The following is a 17,844-nucleotide window of genomic DNA, read 5'->3' as shown; positions in this document are numbered from 1 at the left end:
ATAGACCCATTTCTGTAATATACTTACATATCTATATTATTGCTAATATATATTGTAATATATCTATATCACTAAAGCACTTCTGGATGGATGCAAACTGCATTTCGTTGCCCTGTACCTGTGCATGTGCAATGACAATAAAGTTGAATTCTATTCTATTCTATTCTATTCTATTGTTTATATTTTCTCGAGCAATACACTAGAGGCCATCCAAGAGAAATGGTCAGAAGCTGTCAGTATATGCCTGCTGAGTATGGTTATGCTAAAGCTAAATCTTTGCTCCAAGAGAACTTTGGCAATTCGCTGAGAATTGCTGCTGCCTACATTGAAAGGGTCAGTAAATGGCCACCTATAAAATCTGATGATGTGAAGGCTTTGCAGGAATATGGGTTTTTATTAAGGCAATGTTGTAATGCAATGGGAGACGTTGAGTCCTTGGATGAGTTGGATGTCTCTGCTAATATGCAAGCAGTTATAAAAAAGTTACCTTATAAGCTCAGGGATAAATGGAGGAATGTTGTCTGCGATCTGCAGGACAGGTTTCAACGTAAAGTGGTTTTTAGCGATGTTGTTGAGTTTGTGGAAAGGCAAGTTAAGATCGCAAGTGACCCATTGTTTGGAGATATACAGGATCCTCCAACAGACATCAGAAAAGAGGCGAGGAATGTTAAGTCTCAGTTTTACCCTAAGGCTAAGAGGAGTAATTTTGCTACTACAGTGGCCAAGGTGGAAGGGAAGATTGAGCCAGCGTTGAGGCGAGAGTGGTTCAGTTGTGACCAAGGTTTGCTTGTTTTGTGGAGCAGGGCATATGTTGGATTTGTGTCGTTCATTTGAAAGAAAGTTGCACTGTGAAAGATTATCTTTTTTGAAAGAGAATGGTGTGTTTTGGTTGTCTGCGCATTGGGCACAGAAGCAAGGACTGCAGGAAACGTCTCTTGTGTAAAGTCTGTAAACAGAAACACCCCACACTCTTACATGTCCACACCAAGCAGAGGGAAAGTGTTTCAGCGCAAACTAAAGGAGAGGGAGAACCACCAGATGAAGGTCCTTCATGTGCTGTGCAAAGCAGTGGTGTTACTGGGGCCGGTGAGCAAAATAGTGCTCTGTCCATAATACCAGTTAGAGTGAAGTCCAAGAAAGGCAATCAGTCACTGATAACCTTTGCTTTTCTAGATCCTGGGAGTTCAGCTTCATTTTGTACTGAAGGGCTCATGAATAGGCTGAATCTTTCAGGAAGGAAAACTGGCATTCTGTTGCAGACAATGGGTCAGGAGAAAATGGTCAGTAGTTATGTGGTTCCAGATCAGCTGGTTTGTGCTGCCAGACGCTTGTGGAGTCCAGGCAGCTCCTTCAGCCGGCATGAATCATGTCAGGGCCTGATGCTGTCCAACTCTTCATACTGGAGCTTACTGGTCTCCTATAAACAAGCATTTGGTGACAGTAGGAAGGTAAAACAGCTTTTAACAGGAAGTAACCTCTGGTGGAACAAGGCTCAGGTACGGGCAGCCATATGAAGCAATTGGCTGGGGTAAGAGGAGGGAGACAGGGCCATGTTTGGACAGGTATACTTATTATGCAGAATGGAAGATGAGATATGTGGAAAGATAAAAGAAACAGGGGGATTTTCAGTTGAAGCCACATAAAATACAGGCACGTGGTAGCCTGGTTACTCTGAGAGTGGTTTCTCAGCAGGACATCTTTCCTTGAAGAAAAACTGTTCCAGACACTATTCATCTTAAATTTTCAGGATAATAAAATATGCTGAAGTTGAAGCGGTCAAATTGATTCGGCTGAAGTGACAAGATGTTAGGGACCTTATGAACCAGTGCAATGTTTTACCCATCCAGGTGCAGATGTGAAGGAGGCTCAGGTCATCTGCGTATCCACAGGGACAAAGTGCATCGGTCGTGAATACATGAGTAACCGAGGTTTGGCCCTCAATGACTGCCATGCAGAGATTGTAGCTCGTCGGTCTCTCATTAGGTTCCTGTACTCCCAGCTGGAGTATTTCCTCAGGTAAAAGCCTCCCACCTACTTTCAAAGTGCTCCCTACACACACTGTACATAGAACTGAGTCTACCAAACCAGTCTTTACCCTTACTTACTGATTCAAAAGAACTAAATACAGTTGGTCTGTTGACTGTTTGTACAGTGGTGTGAAAAAGTGTTTGGGCCCTTGCTGATTTCCTATTTTTTTTGTATGTTTGTCACACCTAAATGTTTCAGATCATTAAAAATATAAATATTAGACAAAGATAACACAAGTAAACATGTCTATTATTAAGGAGGAAAAAATCCAAACCTACATGGCCATGTGTGGAAAAAGTGATTGGCGATGGCCCCGAAACCAAATAACTCTTTGGGCCACCCTTAGCAACAACAACTGCAGTCAAGCATTTGCAATAACTAGCAATAACTCTTTTACAGCACTGCAGAGGAATTTTGGCCCACTTTCCATAATTGTTGTACTTCAGCCACATTCGAGGGTTTTCGACTATTAACCACCTGTTTAAGGTCATGCCACAGCATCTCAACCGGTTTCAGGTCAAAACTTTGTTTTGACCTTGTTTACTAGTGTTATCTCTTTCTAATGTTTATATTTGTTTGATCATCTGAAACATTTAAGTGTAATAGAAATGGAAAAAATATTAAATCAGGAAGGAGGCAAACACTTTTTCACACCACTCTAGTGTTTTAACAAATTAGCAATTACTGTCAACCAGCCGTTCTGAACATTTCAGAAAGCACTGCTAGCCTACCAGTCTTTTGTCTGCATTTCTGTTTTAGTAACAGTGAAGAAGAACATCAGAAATCCATGTTTATGCGGTGTGATAACAGTCAAGGCTTCAGAGTAAAAGAAAATGTCCAATTCCACCTGTATATCAGCACCTCCCCCTGTGGAGATGCTCGCATCTTTTCACCTCATGAAGGCGGAGTGGACGGTAAGTGGATTATTATGATCGTTACAAATAGAGATTCATAGTGATGAAACAATATTTGTTTTTTGCCTGAAAATATGTAGATTACTGTTATGTCGTCAGTGACTTTTTACCTGTGTCAGATCAGGGAGATGGACATCCCAACAGAAAGGCCCGTGGGCAGCTGCGCACTAAAATTGAGTCTGGTGAGGGAACCATACCTGTGCACTCCAGTAACACCATCAAGACATGGGGTGGTGTTCTTCACGGAGAAAGGCTGCTTACCATGTCTTGCAGCGACAAGATTGCAAGGTGTCTGTTTTGTTTGTTACATGCTCACATGGTGATTAGCAACATCACATGTTGTCCTTTTCTGGGGGCTTTTATGGCCAGGTATAAGGACATAAAAGCTCTTATACCTGGGCCCTTTATATAATCTTTGTAAAGTATGAAAGTACAGATAACAATCTAAGGAGCTTGGAAAGAAAAGCGTCTGGACTTAAGTTTTCTTGAAGACGTTTCATCTGAGAAGTTCTTCAATTCTAAGAAAAATTGGTGGAGAGTACCAGATTTTAAGCCCTATGGGAGTGTCCCCCCAAGACGGTCATGGACCCCCTTATGATCCACTACCTAATCACACAAGGCAAGGTGTGAAAATCGGCGTGGGTCACAATCAGCTAAGGTTTCGGGTGGACCTACTGTGAAACCTGGCCCCACCCTATCACGTGATTTCCTGAGGTCAGATGGCCCAGGGTGTGAGTGGGAGTTAAGGCATCTGGGAAGGATCTCAAAACTGGATTATAGATGGCAGATAGTTGGTGTCGTGAGCCCCGCCCCCTGTTCAAAGATGGTTGTTCACAGTGGACATAGATGCTTCGTTCTAGAACTGAAGAAGCTTCTCGGATGAGAGGTGAAACGTCTTCAAGCAACTGAAAGAAGTCCAGACGCTTTTCTTTCCAAGCTCCTTAGACTACCATGACCTGGATGACTGAGAACCTTCACAGATATACAGATAACATTAAAATTATACCCTCCCCACCCCCTCATATAAATTTGAGAGTTTTGTCAAAAATTTCTGAAGTTCATTTTTAGCTGAGCAAGGGATTTTCAACATAGCATTTATAAACATACTAACCCTTTTTACCTTCTTCAATATGGTATGTGCCCTAATTACTAACTTTCTAAGGTGGCCTTTGTGGCTGGAAAGAAAATTATACAAGGCACTGCTGAGAGGCTGGGCCGATACAATATGTAATAGAAGTACATCCATGATGGTTTTATTTAATGTTTTATTAAATAAAGTACTCTGGGAATACTATGAACAAGCATCTTATGCTTCCACCTCGTGAGATAACATTAGCCAGGCAAACTTAAATGAAATGGGCTCAGCTGTCATCATCCATTATTGGACACATTTGGTTTCCTCCTAATTCAGAGTGAGCTAATGGCAAGAAGGAGGAGAAGAAGAAGGCGAAGGAGGAGAAGAAGAAGGCGAAGGAGGAGAAGAAGAAGGCGAAGGAGGAGAAGAAGAAGGCAGAGGAGGAGAAGAAGAAGGCGGAGGAGGAGAAGAAGAAGAAGGAGGAGAAGAAGGCGGCGGAGGAGAAGAAGAAGAAGAAGAAGGAGGAGAAGAAGGCGGCGGAGGAGGAGGAGGAGAAGAAGGCGGCGAAGAAGGCGGCGGAGGAGGAGGAGGAGAAGAAGGCGGCGAAGAAGAATTTTGATTGCACAGGTCGTCGAATAGGCAAAATAGATTTTGGTGTGAACTCATTTCTACTAGCCATTGTCTATGCTGTCGTCTAAATGCACAAGTTTAACACTCCATCTTCATATTTATAGCCTTGTACTATCCATTTGCTCTAAATATTAAAACCAGCTCTGCAGAATCTCTTTAGTTTGAAGTGTTTTGGAAGAGATCAATGGGAATCCTGTTGATGTGTACAGAGGCTGAATCTAGGAGGACACTAACAGCAGCAGACCCCTCTGTGCCTGTATCAGATTTATATTTTCAGGAAATACTAATCTGCTTTATTTCTTTGTTTCTGTTCTCTGAAGATTTTACTCTGTTCCTTCAGGTGGAACGTTGTCGGATTTCAAGGCTCTTTGTTGAGCTACTTTACTGAGCCCATCTATTTCTCCAGCATCATCCTGGGCAGCCTGTACCATGCCGACCACCTCTCCAGAGCCATGTACCAGCGGATTACTGAAATTGAAGAGCTACCACAGTCCTTTAGCCTGAACAGGCCACTGCTCAGTGGTGAGAGGCACTGTACTTTTCCACAGTTCACTGATTTCTCTGATCTGTTCATTCGGACCTGATTGTTCTGAGAATCTGAAACCAGGTCCTGCTCACAGATTTTATGGAAAATTCCCAAACCAAGAGATATTATTTTTGTTTTAATTTTTAACATTTGAAAGGTTGCCAATTAATTAGTAAAATAATCCATGAGGCAATGAAAATGGCTGGCAAAATGTGTTCACATGTTTTGAACCTGTGTACAATACACAGCATTGATATCAAACCCATTTTACATCATGGGCCATGTACAGCCCACTCTGATGTGAAGTGGGCCAGTAGTATGGATCGTATTCACTTATTCATTACTATTAGAATAATTAGTAAAATGTACAAAAATACAGTTAAAAGTTAAAATCCACACTGTGAAGTATGCGACACACAGCTACGCCAGGGACCACACCTCCGCCACACACCCCTACCGCACAACTGAGGCCAGGGAGCCCCCCCCTCCCTCCGTCCAACCGCACACTTCTTCGGGTTGTTCGTGAGCCCCGCCTGCCTCAGGGACTCCAGGACTGCGGCCACCCGCTGCACATGCTCCGCCCAGGTGTCACTATGGATGATCACGTCATCCAAGTAGGCGGCAGCATACGCAGCGTGCGGACGCAGCATCCGGTCAATGAGGCGCTGAAAGATGGCCGGGGCTCCAACAAGCCGAACGGAAGCGTGATGAACTGGCACAAACCGTACGGAGTGGAGAAGGCGGTTTTCTCCTTGGACTCTGCAGACAAGGGACTCTGCCAGTAGCCCTTGGTTAAATCCAGTGTCGTGAAAAAACGGGCCATGCCTAACCGGTCCAGGAGCTCGTCGACCCAGGGCATGGGATAAGCATCAAACTGTGACACCTCATTCACTTTGCGATAGTCGACACAGAACCGTATAGACCCATCCTTCTTCACCATGAGAACGATGGGGCTACACCAGGCGCTGTGCGACTCTTCTATTACTCCCATCTTCAGCATTTCGGCCAATTCCCTCTGAACGATTTGCCTTTTGTGTTCAGGGAGCCTGTAGGGCCATGAACGCACCGTCACGCCAGGCTGTGTTTCAAAATGATGCTCAATGAGAGACGTTCAGCCGGGCAGGGGGGAGAACATATCCACAAAGCGCTGTTGCAGCGCTCTCTGGGCCTTTGTGAGATGGTCATCACAATGGAGGGAGGCGGGAATGATAGAATTTGGCACCTCTGGCCCCAACTCATCTCTCTCCTTAACCAGGCTCACTAGAGAAGCAGACTCAGCCTCCCTCCATGCTTTCAGGAGGTTGAGTTGATAAATCTGCGTGGCCCCTCCCCTGTCCATTCGTGCGACCTCATAGTCAACGTCCCCCACTCGCCGTGTGACCTTAAAGGGACCTTGCCATTTGGCGAGTAACTTTGAGCTAGAAGAAGGGAGTAATACAAGCACTTTGTCTCCTGGTGAAAATTGCCTGAGTCTAGCCCCTCTGTTATACAGGCGCTGCTGACGCTGCTGAGCCTGGAGCAAATTCTCCCGTGATAACCTCCCCAAAGTGTGGAGTTTCGCTCTCAGGTCCAACACGTACTGAATCTCGTCTTTTTGCGGGGCTCGGACCATCCTCCCAGCTTTCTTTAATTAGGTCGAGCACCCCACTTCGAACGGCCGATCCTCGCCAGTCAGCTTGCAGGCACGGAACCGCCGGCGATGGTCTTCCGGGGTGAGGCCCATCCGGTCCAACACGGCCCGGCACACGTCGTCGAAGCTGCTCCACGAGGCTGGCGGCAGGCTGCGGGCCCACTCCGCTCGCAGCCACTGGCACGTTCCACCGTCGCACGGAACGCCTCCAAAAAAACCTGGGGATCGTCACCGTCCCCCATCCTGGGCATCGCCACTAACAGAGGCGGCGACTTCAGCGACGCAGCACCTTTTAACCAGTTGCTCCAGGACCTTGGTCTGGTGGTCTGAATGTTCCTGGAGCTTCATCAGATGTTCCCGCTGGGCCACGGCCTGGTCCCGGCACATCGTCACCAACTCCGCCAGCATCTGTGCCAACAACTGCACAGGCTGAGTGGGCGACGCATCGTGGGGGTCAGACATCCCACACTGGGTTTTAGCACCACTTGTGAAGTATGCGACACACGCACCGTTTTTGCTCACGATCAAGTGTTTATTTATAATAATAATGGACCGTGACAGCTCGTTCCGGTCCAGCCAGCCTCCCGCTCGACTCTGCCGTCACTATATAGACACACAGAAGGAAGACACTCATGACACAATCGCCACCACCTGTGGCTCCCCTGCCTCCCGGTACCACCCCCCTGAGCTCACCACTCCACCCCTCCCCTGCAGCTACGCCAGGGACCACACCTCCACCACACACACATTTCCTCACCTTTTCTAAAACTGTCCGGTGGGCTGGATTGGTGTTTTCAATGAGCCGACTCTGAAACTCGGGCCTTTTGTACAGCCAAACAGCTATCTCATTCATGTTTTTTAAAATGGTTTAATGTGCCCAATATGCAGGAATAAGTAACACAGAAGCCCGTCAGCCAGGAAAAGCTCCAAACTTCAGTGTGAACTGGACAGTGGGGGACAAGGGTTTAGAGCTGATCAATGCCACCACTGGGAAAGATGATCTGGGTCGACCCTCCAGGCTTTGCAAACATGCCCTCTACAGCCGATGGATGAATCTACACTGCAAGGTAACACAGTGCTGATTTTTCAATGCATGTACTGTAGTGTGAGATTGCATACTGTATCTATCCGGTCTTTAAGTGATGACGTGCTGAATCCTGCTTCCGGGCCGAAAGTAGTCTGCATTTAATAAGGCTGTTGTGTTTTTAACATGTTTTAAAAACAGTCAGTGATCACTGTCGGCGCCTCGGTTTTTATTACCGCTATTCATTTTAAAGCTCAGTTTTTAAACAATTACGATGTAACTACAGCCCAGCCCATGCAGCAGTATATTAATGACTAACCTTGGATTGTGGATGGATTATCTCAGTTGTTCTCCTGACTGAAGTTTGGTCCGTTTACAGCATCCTGCCATGCGATTGCATTTGTCCCTAACCATCGGCAACCCTCACGTTAACTTTTATCAAGTCCTCCAGCTTCACTGTTTATGCTATGCTAACATAGCTTTGTCGCACTAGTGATCACGTAGCACATCATTATATACCAGCTAGCCCAACTTCAGTAACCCTACAAACGTCACTGTTTAGTTTCCTGTCTTCATTTATCTTGGAAGTGACAGCAGAGCAGTACGTTTGAATTCTTTCAGAAATCTCTGTCAGAACATGCTATATCATGTTTAGGTGGAAGCTAGCGAGCTAACTTCCTGCTAACTTCTAACTCTGTTGAATTTAATAAATCCTGTTTTCATGGATGCCTGGATGTTAAACTTCATTGTTATACCTGGTAAAGCAGCAACGCTGATCATTTTATTACAGATGAAAGAGTTTAGACAGTTTTTAGCTCTCTGTGATGCCCCAGTGATTGTGTGACCTGCAGCGGAGTTTAGGCCCAGTTACGGCTAATGACGTCAGACTTAACGACCGGATATATAATGAAAGTGTGTGAGCAGGAGGTCTGGCCAGAAAGCCTGCGCGTGAGCCCGACCCATGGCCCTTTTCTCTTCCTGCACTGCCAAAAAGATGTATTTTTAAAAAGTCATTCCTGGTTGTTGCACATTGTTGCTGTTGTCTAAGTGAAGGCTTTTCTCCATTATACCATAGCTCTCCTCCATGCTGCGAATCAGAACGGTGAGACCCAGAAGCTACCATGAGGCCAAACAGGCAGCAAAGGAATATCATTCTGCAAAGCAGACACTCTTCAGGGCCTTCCACAATGCTGGACTGGGCGCGTGGATAAAGAAGCCTATAGAGCAGGACCAGTTTGCCCTCTCCAGCTGATGTACCTCATTCTACCTTCATTTTGTAGCATTGTGCTACTCCCTCTTAGCCTGGACTACATGTTAAAAAGGTCAATATTCAGTCAATTATACAACTTCATACAAAGGGTAAATGTAAAAACAGACTGAGAATAGCAGTAACTTCGTAAACTGTTAGTTCTTTCTCAGGTATGGTTATGCTAAATTAATCAAGTATGAAAACCTTTGTTTTCACATTCTGTATTGGGAGCTCTAATGATCAGAGCTGCACATCTCTCACTGACTAAACTCACAAGGACACAGCATTTCTTTCTGAGTTCTAATACACACACTCGTATGTCTTATCTGCTTGAAAAATGTGTGTCGTTGCATCTTCTGTTCTCAGGTAAGCACACCTACAGTCTGTTTATCAACTTTATTTTTATGCATGGCGGTTTAACGTGCCTGGGCACGCTTAAACTGCCATGTTCACAACCAAGTAAATGTTGGAACAGTTACAATATTTTAATTACTTTTAGTCAATTTCGTATAAATTACAGAAACTGAAATGTGAATGAAGAATAATTCCTGAGTTCCAGTGGGGGAAAAAAAGACAGAAAAGACCTTTGTGAACACTTTGGAGTTACCAGGATTTCTAAATTGCAAGATTTGCAGAGTGTTGCGGTCTAGCTCAGTTTTTCATGAAGGGTAAGCCGGGCAGACTTCAATATCTTTCAATCCCATCTTTCTTCACAGTAAACAAACACTCTAGCAGTCTGTGACTCTTCAGTCTGGCTTAAGTTGGATTAGACTTGTAGTCAAGACCGCCTAATCCGAGACCAAGACCAGAGGGTATCGAGACCAAGACCAAGTCGAGACGAGACCAAGACAGTCAAAAAAAGTCTTTAAACTGCAGCCAGATGCTGCTTCGTTTACGGGTTTCAGACATATTTATGTGTTTTTGCTTTCACACAGCCCTCCTCACCGCTGTCTACTGTCTCACTCACTTACTGAGAGGACAGATGCACGCTCCACTTGACTGTCGCGTCCATCACCCTCTCTGTTTTTCACACAATGATATTATCCTATATCCTCGCATGTGATTGGCCACAATATGGAGGGATTGGAGCATAGCTGAGCCACTGTGTGAGAGCTGAGCAGCGAAAGGAAATGAAGTGAGGGTAGAAATGACTGAAAGATTAATAGGCTCTGTTTTGAGTTTTGTTCAAAAAGAATGACTTCATATAGGAAAAAAATAAATATCACATATGCAGGACACCTTAAACTAGTTTTGTAATTAAGCAGCAAGGCAGAACAAAGTCAGGGCTGCATCAAGACACGAGGACTAAACCCCAATTCACCCAGACCCAGAACTGATCCGGAATTAAAACAGGACTACAACAGATCAAAATCAGGACTACTTAGGATTTAACCAAGACAGAACAAGAACCAGAACTAGATGATAGTAGCACTAAAAATTATCATAGACCTGCACTACACTTATTGTTTAATTCTACCAAAGTCCACTATTTAGATTCAGAAAAGTTTATATAATTATTTAGCCTCGTTGTGCAAACAAGCCTGCAAAACTTAATAAATAGTTTGAAAAGTAACAAATGGCATCTAAAAAGTTACACTAGGCACTGGATACATGTTCTGATGAGTTTTGGCAAACAACCATGTGACTAACATGTGTGTCTCACCTGCTCATTCTCTCTCTCTCTCTCTCTCTCGTGTGTGTGTGTGTTCAAGCCAAACACCAACATCATCAAATATACAGTTGAAACCAGATATATACAAACTCTTCAGATAAAAACACTTTTTTAATTGTAACATCAAATCAGACTAAATGTTTATTTTTTAGATAAACATAAAAACATATTTGTTAACTTTAAGAGTAAAGAGAGAAACTGTCTGTATTTCTTAATTGTAAATGGCACCAAATTGTATTCAAACTGAGCCACACTTATGGAGCTCCACGATTCTTTTTCTGGTGTTTTGGTTGACATCTCTTGATTTTCCCATTTCAAAGAAACAGGCTCTGTGTTTTGCCTTATATGCATCCACAGCTGTGCCACCAATTTACTCACATGGACTCTACTAACCAATCAGAAGCTTCTTCAGCTCAGAATGGAATCGTCCAGAGTTTTCTTATTAATTAACAATAAACTTAGTGTATATGTGCTCCTACATTTGATGTACATCAAAGTGCTTCACAGACGAGCCACATTTGTGGGGTTACAGCAGTAAAGGAGCAGGAAATACAATTATCAGTAAAAGAAATACAGTTATAAAAGGGTGACGTGACAACAAGCATGAACCGGGGAAAAGTTAAAAACTAAGTTGTTTGGAAGGCAAGCTTAAACAGGTGGGTTTTTAAATGTGATTTAAAGGATTGGATGGATTCTGACGCACGGACATCAATCGGCAAGCTGTTCCAGAGTTTTGGTGCGGCAAAAGCACGATCCCCCCTTCTCTTCCGTCGAGACACTGGTTGCATTAAGAGCCCCTGGTTAGAGGATCTGAGAGCTCTCGTGGGGATGTATCGGTCAAGGAGGTCGATTAAGTAGCTGGGTGCCAGGTTATTTAAAATTTTAAAAGTGTATAAACGGATTTTAAAAACGATACGGTATTTGACAGGAAGCCAATGAAGGTTGGCGAGGGTGGGTGTGATATGGTCATGTCTTCTGGTGCCGCTTAAAAGGCGTACTGCGGCATTCTGGGCTAGTTGCAGGCGTTGGATGAGGGAAATTGGAGGCCTAAATAAAGAGAATTACAGTAGTCCAATCTCGAAGTTACAAGAGCATGAATGAGCTTTTCAAGGTCATTATGTCATAAGTAGGCCATTGCCTTAGAGATTTGGCGCAGTTGGTAGAAGCTGGTTTTCACCACTGCAGCCACTTGCTTGTCTAATTTGAGGGAACTATCCAGCACTACTCCAAGGTTTCTGACAGTAAACGAAAGATGACTGGCATAGGATCCCAAGGTATCCGATAGCTGTTTGAAGGGCATGTGACTGTCAAAGATGATCATTCCTGTTTTGTTTTCATTAAGGGTGAGAGAGTTGTGCAGTAGCCAGTCTCTAACATCAGCAGGCAGTTGAACAGCGGCAATAGCGGGGACTGGAGATCCAAATCCAGAGGAAAATAGATTTGGATATCATCCGCATAACAATGGAAAGAAATATTGTGATTTCTGAAAATTTGTCCCAGGGGTAGCAGATACAAAGAGAACAGGGTAGGACTTAACACAGACCCCTGGGGCACACCACAGCAGAGGGGTGCAGAGGAGGAAGAATGATTCCCCATAGAGACAGAGAAAGTCCTCTCATTTAAGTATGATTTGAACCATGAAAGTACTTTGCCTTTAAGACCAACTACATGTTCAAGCCTTGAAAGGAGGATGTCGTGATCAACCGTATCGAAGGCAGAGGACAAGTCTAAAAGAACTAAAACCACAGGACGCCCTGTATCAACAGTTACAAGGAGGTCATTAAAAACTCTCAGTAGGGCTGTTTCGGTGCTGTGGTGAGGTTTAAAACCAGACTGGAATTTTATCTAAATCAAAACAAGTTCACTCTAAATTGATGTTTAACAGTAAAAAAGTTTTTATGTTTTCTCCCTAAAGTGTAAATATCTGGTTTCAACTGTGAATATACTGCTGTGTATTGAAATTTCTCTTGTTTTGCATAGAAATATACTGAACAACATCCAAAGCATAATATATAAAATAACATCTACCAGAGTTTTTTCTTTGAAAGAAGCTCCTTGTGTCCATTGTTGTGTTCATCAGTACACAACTGAAACCGATTTAGAGAGTTTGTTTAGCCGTGGAGGGAAACAACTGAAAATATGAAATGTAAGCTAAGACTCTCTAAAAAAACAGCATTGTTGTTGTTCGGCTTTTTATTTATCCATTTGTTGATTCACTCAAAGAGCAAGTAACGCAACCAAGTGATCAGTTTGATATCAATCTTTTATGATTCACCTTCATATTTACATTATTTGTACAGTACGAATGATTTGCTTTGGTACCTGGTCAAACTTAAGCTCTCCTCTGTCTGCAGCAAACTCGCAGGCAGCAGCTTCTCCCCCCTCGCTCACATGGGTGCTGTGCTCAGTCGCCCAGTGCCTGAGCTCGGATCATACCAAAATTAGGGGGAATTTACGACGGTGCGCTCTGTGCTTCGTGTGTTGTTTTTGTTTTATACAGTTGTCAGTCAGGCATCTAACTAACAAATTACACTCCAAAGGACCCCATGCTTCTGAAAAAATGACCCGGGTGTAAGCCCAGTGTGCCACCCCCCCGCTCCGCTGATGGTTGACTCCAAATCTCGCGAACACTATGTGGATTTGAGAACGCAAGACCGAGACAGCGAGACCAAGATCGAGACCAAGACCACTCTTGAGACATCCAACTCTAAGTTGGATGTATAGTATCTTTGAGCTACAAGTCTGACAGCGTGACTTTATTGAATACTCCCTCTTACCACACTGTTTTGATACAAAGTTAGACCCAGCAGTGTAACTTTGTAAACAGAATATTCGTGCAAACTTCAGGCCATGTGAGAGTCCAGAGCTTCCCACGAAAATCCAACACTGTTAATGTCACCAAAGAGGTCGTCTGTGGGTGTTTTTGATTAGCACTCAACTCTTAATCTCCAACACTACGAATGATCAGTCAGCTCAAACAAGTTCTCAGTCTTGTATCATCAATCTGAAATCATGTTCTGTCTCCCATAGTGTACGCGATCCTTCAGCACTGCTTAAAAGACTGCTGCTTGCCTTTCATAATGAGGAGTTGCTCCCAAATGTCACGCAAATGTCTTAAAGTAGACTATTTATATTCACCCTTAGTATCCTATGTTTGACTAAGAAAGACGAAAAGCTTTGGAAGGATTTGTTCTTTGGACTCGAACAGTGTGGACCATTTAGAGACCAAACGAGGCTCTCCCCCTGTAAGAAACAGAGATGATGAGGTGTCTGTCTGAGGAGTGGGGAACTCCAGAATCCACCCAGGGGGTGGAGTGTGCCTGCTTAACCAATCCAGAGAGAATTAGTACCTAAACAAACCAGTGCAGTGAACTTGCCCAAGGACCCTGGTCACACGTAGCATTAGGCTTTATAATCAGTCCTCCTCCTTCCAAAGACAACGCTACCATCCTAAAAATCACCATTTAATCAATCGGCCCCGTAAACGTCGGGGAAACCGTGCCAGAACATCGTGTTTTATGCCAGCCGCTGGTGTTGGTGGAAGCAGTCTGTAACACTGTGATACTGACAGACCCCCTCAAAGGAATGTGGCCTGGGCCTGTTGAGGAATGCACTCTTCCCACCTTTTTCAAGTCTACAGGCCCGACTGAAGGACAAAAGATGGTTGCCATGGTAATGGTAATGTCCTGACCGCCCTGTAAACATTCATACTTCTCTAACAGAGTGATCCAGGTCTGGTCCTCCAAAGAAAGATAAAGGAAAAGTAGGCTGTACAAGTGACAGCGTCCTGATTTATTAAACGGCAAGTTTAACATCTTAATGATGTTATCTTAACTAAGATGGCGGCGCGAGCAGTCACAGCTGCCCGGTGCTCTCCACAACTTTGCGGCTTTCTTTTTATTTTGTGTGTTTTTGTTTCACTTTTCCTCCGACATGCAGGAGCACATATGCAGTACAGTAAGGCTGAACTGCTCACGCTTCTAAACCACAAAAACCTGCACACCTTCGCTGACAATGACTGGGACTCAATCCCCCCAGAGATCCAAAGTGACACGGACTCTAATTTCACCATGCCACCGCTGAAGTGGCGTAGGCGACGGAGGCACAGGGTAGAGAGCGGGACTGAGGGCTAGGCTACGTGCTAACCCACACAGACCGGCTATTCCGAGTCTCTTCCTCACCAACTCACGCTCAGTGAACAACAAATCAGATCACTTTTATTGTAACATCACATGTGCAGGTACACTGGCACAGCACATGCGAGTGAAATTCTTGTGTGCGAGCTTCACAAGCAACAGAGGTGTGCAAAATACAATAAGAACAAAGCAAAATATAAGAATGGGAATCTGAGAATTATAAGAATAAATATATGTACAAGAATGTATGCACATTACTGAATATACCAAATATGTATATATATATGTATGTGCGTGTGTGTGTGTGTAAAATAAAATATACATTATACACCAACAACACAGTTAAAGTCGTCCACTGCTGCCCGGACACAGAGTACATGATGGTTCAGTGTAGACCCTTCTACTTGCCGAGAGAGCTCACAGCGATCACAATAATAGCAGTTTATGTGTCGCCGCAAGCTAATGCTAAGTCAGCCATGGAGCTACTCCAGCGCTCCATTAATAAACAGCTAACAACGCACCCGGACTGCGCTGTGATCCTGGCAGGAGATTTTAACCACGCAAACCTGAAATCTGTCCCGCCTGGATTTTTTTAAAAACGTGAGCTTTCCGACGAGGGAAAACAACACACTGGACCAAGTCTGCACCAACATCCCAGATGCTTACAAAGCCCTCCCCGCCTCATCTCGGACTCTCTGACCGTCTCTCTCTGTCCCTGATCCCTGCTTATAGACCTCTAATTCAAAGGCAAAAACCATCTGAAAAAACAGTACAAGTGTGGACCGTGGAAGCCACCACGGCCCTACGGGACTGTTTTGATAACACGTTTTGGAGTGTATTTGTAGAAGGATCAGACTTGGAGGGCCACACGTCTGCCGTACTCTCATACATCAACTTCTGTAGTGAGAGTGTAACAACAACAAAGACTGTTACAGTGTTCCCGAAACAGAGGCCATGGCTCAACAGTGAGGTACAAGCCCTACTGAGAGCACGTGACAGCGCCTTCAGATCAGGAGACCAACAAGTCTACAAAGAGGCACGCCAACCTCTACTTAAAGGCATAAAGGAAGCCGAGCGCAAATACAAAACGCTCATCGAGGAACACAAACAACTCCAGAAACATGTGGCAGGGGATCAAGACACTCACTCAGACAAAGACGGTCGCACACAAACAAACTCCCCGGACATCACCTTACCTGACACCCTGAACCAGTTCTTCGCTCGCTTTGACCAACACAACAGGGACACCATCACCCATCCTGCCGTTACAGAGAGGGACGACGCCCCCATCCAGCCGGAGCAGCATCAGGTCAGAGCCACACTGTGTAGAGTCAACGCGAGGAAGGCAGCTGGTCCTGACGTGTAGCCGGTAGAGTGCTTAAAGCATGTGCAGACCAACTAGCAGAGGTTTTCACCACCATCTTCAACCTCTCACTGCTACAGTCTGTAGTACCATCCTGCCTTAAGTCAGCCACCATTGTTCCAGTGCCCAAGAGGAACACAGTGAGCTGCTTGAATCACTATCGTCCAGTTGCTTTAACACCCATAATTACCAAATGCTTTGAGAAAATCATCATGTCACACATTAAAGCTGCCTTCCCTGCAGACCTCGATCCACACCAGTTTGCATACAGGGCAAACAGGTCGACAGAGGACGCCATAATAACAGCTCTTCACACAGCCCTCACACACCTGGACAGTCGTAACACCTATGTTAGAATGATGTTTGTGGACTTCAGCTCGGCCTTCAACACAGTTCAACCCCACAAACTGGTTAATAAACTAAGCAACTTGAGACCCAGCAGCTCACTGTGCAGCTGGATAATGGACTTCCTGAGTGACAGACCCCAGAACGTCAGGATGGGAGAGCACACCTCCTCCACCCTCACTCTGAATGTAGGTGTCCCACAGGGGTGTGTCCTCAGTCCCCTCTTATAGGGCTTTGGAGCGTGATGTCACGGGAGGGGGCGTAACCGCCGAGGCGCCATTTTAGCAGGTCAAGCTTAGGGCTGAAGGAGCGAAAGCACACAGATAGCATCAGCAATGGCATGCACTTCGGGAAGGGAATAAGCTGGAAAATGGGCTCTGTTTTTATCATTTCCTCACCTGGAAGCAACGTGAGGGAGCTCATGTATCGGATGTTACCAAAAGAAGGCGTCTAGCCTGGATAGCAGCTGTGAGACGAGCTGATATCCAGTTCTCTACCATCCACAGATATCTGTTGGTGCTCCACACATTTTCATTCAGGTAAGATCTAAATAAGTTCATATCACTCTTTATAGACTATTAGTTTTATTTTCAATGCGCTCTGAGGTCATGGCAAATTAGAACAACTGTCACGGACCCGGCTCTGGAGGACTCGGGGGTCCGTGAGCAGGATGGATTATTATTATTATTATTATTATTATTATTATTATTAGTGTTGTTATTTGGGGATGTGTGTTTTTCTGCACTATGCTGTGTTCGGGTTTCCACTCATATGTAGAGGCAGGGTGTGTACATGTGTGGCTGGAGGATGGAGAACAGCCACATGCAGGCCTGATGGGTGTGGCCCTGCAGGAGGACTGGCCACACCTGAAGTTCCTGCCACACACCTGTTGGTGATCAGGGCTCGTCGGGGGAGCTACTTAGGAGAGTGTTGGAGCTCCCACCGGCGCGGGATCATTAAGCTAAGACTCCAAGTCAGTGTGTGTAGTAGTAGGAAGTGCGGGTCGTGGGTGCGCGCGGGTTTAGAGTTTAACGGCTGCTTCTGTTATTGTCCTGCAGGTGGAACGAGGGACCAGAAGGGCAGCACGCACAGGGTGTGCAGAAACACAACTGCCGGGAGCACGAGCACGGACGTCGGAGGGGAACACACACATGGGAGTCTAGGGAGCAAAGGGGATTTATTGTGCATCTGTTACCTTCACTGTAAATAAAGTGCACTGTTTGCATCGCAGAACCATGCGTTTTGGGTCCTC

The 17,844-nt window shown here is 44.9% G+C and overlaps 1 protein-coding gene across 1 annotated transcript in view; it reads left to right on the top strand.

Annotated features, from left to right (window-relative positions):
• The window catches only part of LOC146360756 (double-stranded RNA-specific editase 1-like), a 31,512-nt gene extending 14,206 nt beyond the window's left edge, over positions 1–17,306 (top strand). The window contains exons 3-8 of the mRNA XM_084921998.1: positions 1,848–2,016; positions 2,788–2,942; positions 3,062–3,230; positions 4,988–5,169; positions 7,692–7,870; positions 8,903–17,306. Coding sequence (XP_084778124.1) covers positions 1,848–2,016; positions 2,788–2,942; positions 3,062–3,230; positions 4,988–5,169; positions 7,692–7,870; positions 8,903–9,079 — 1,031 coding nt within the window. The 3' untranslated portion in view covers positions 9,080–17,306. The remainder of the gene's footprint in view (positions 1–1,847; positions 2,017–2,787; positions 2,943–3,061; positions 3,231–4,987; positions 5,170–7,691; positions 7,871–8,902) is intronic.
• Positions 17,307–17,844: the final 538 nt, after the last annotated feature.

Source organism: Perissodus microlepis, chromosome 23, assembly GCF_051167445.1.
Source record: "Perissodus microlepis isolate ML-2025 ecotype Zambia chromosome 23, ASM5116744v1, whole genome shotgun sequence".
NCBI lineage: Eukaryota > Metazoa > Chordata > Actinopteri > Cichliformes > Cichlidae > Perissodus > Perissodus microlepis.
Note: the sequence above shows the minus strand (reverse complement) of the source record. Positions and strands in the feature narration are given on the sequence as shown.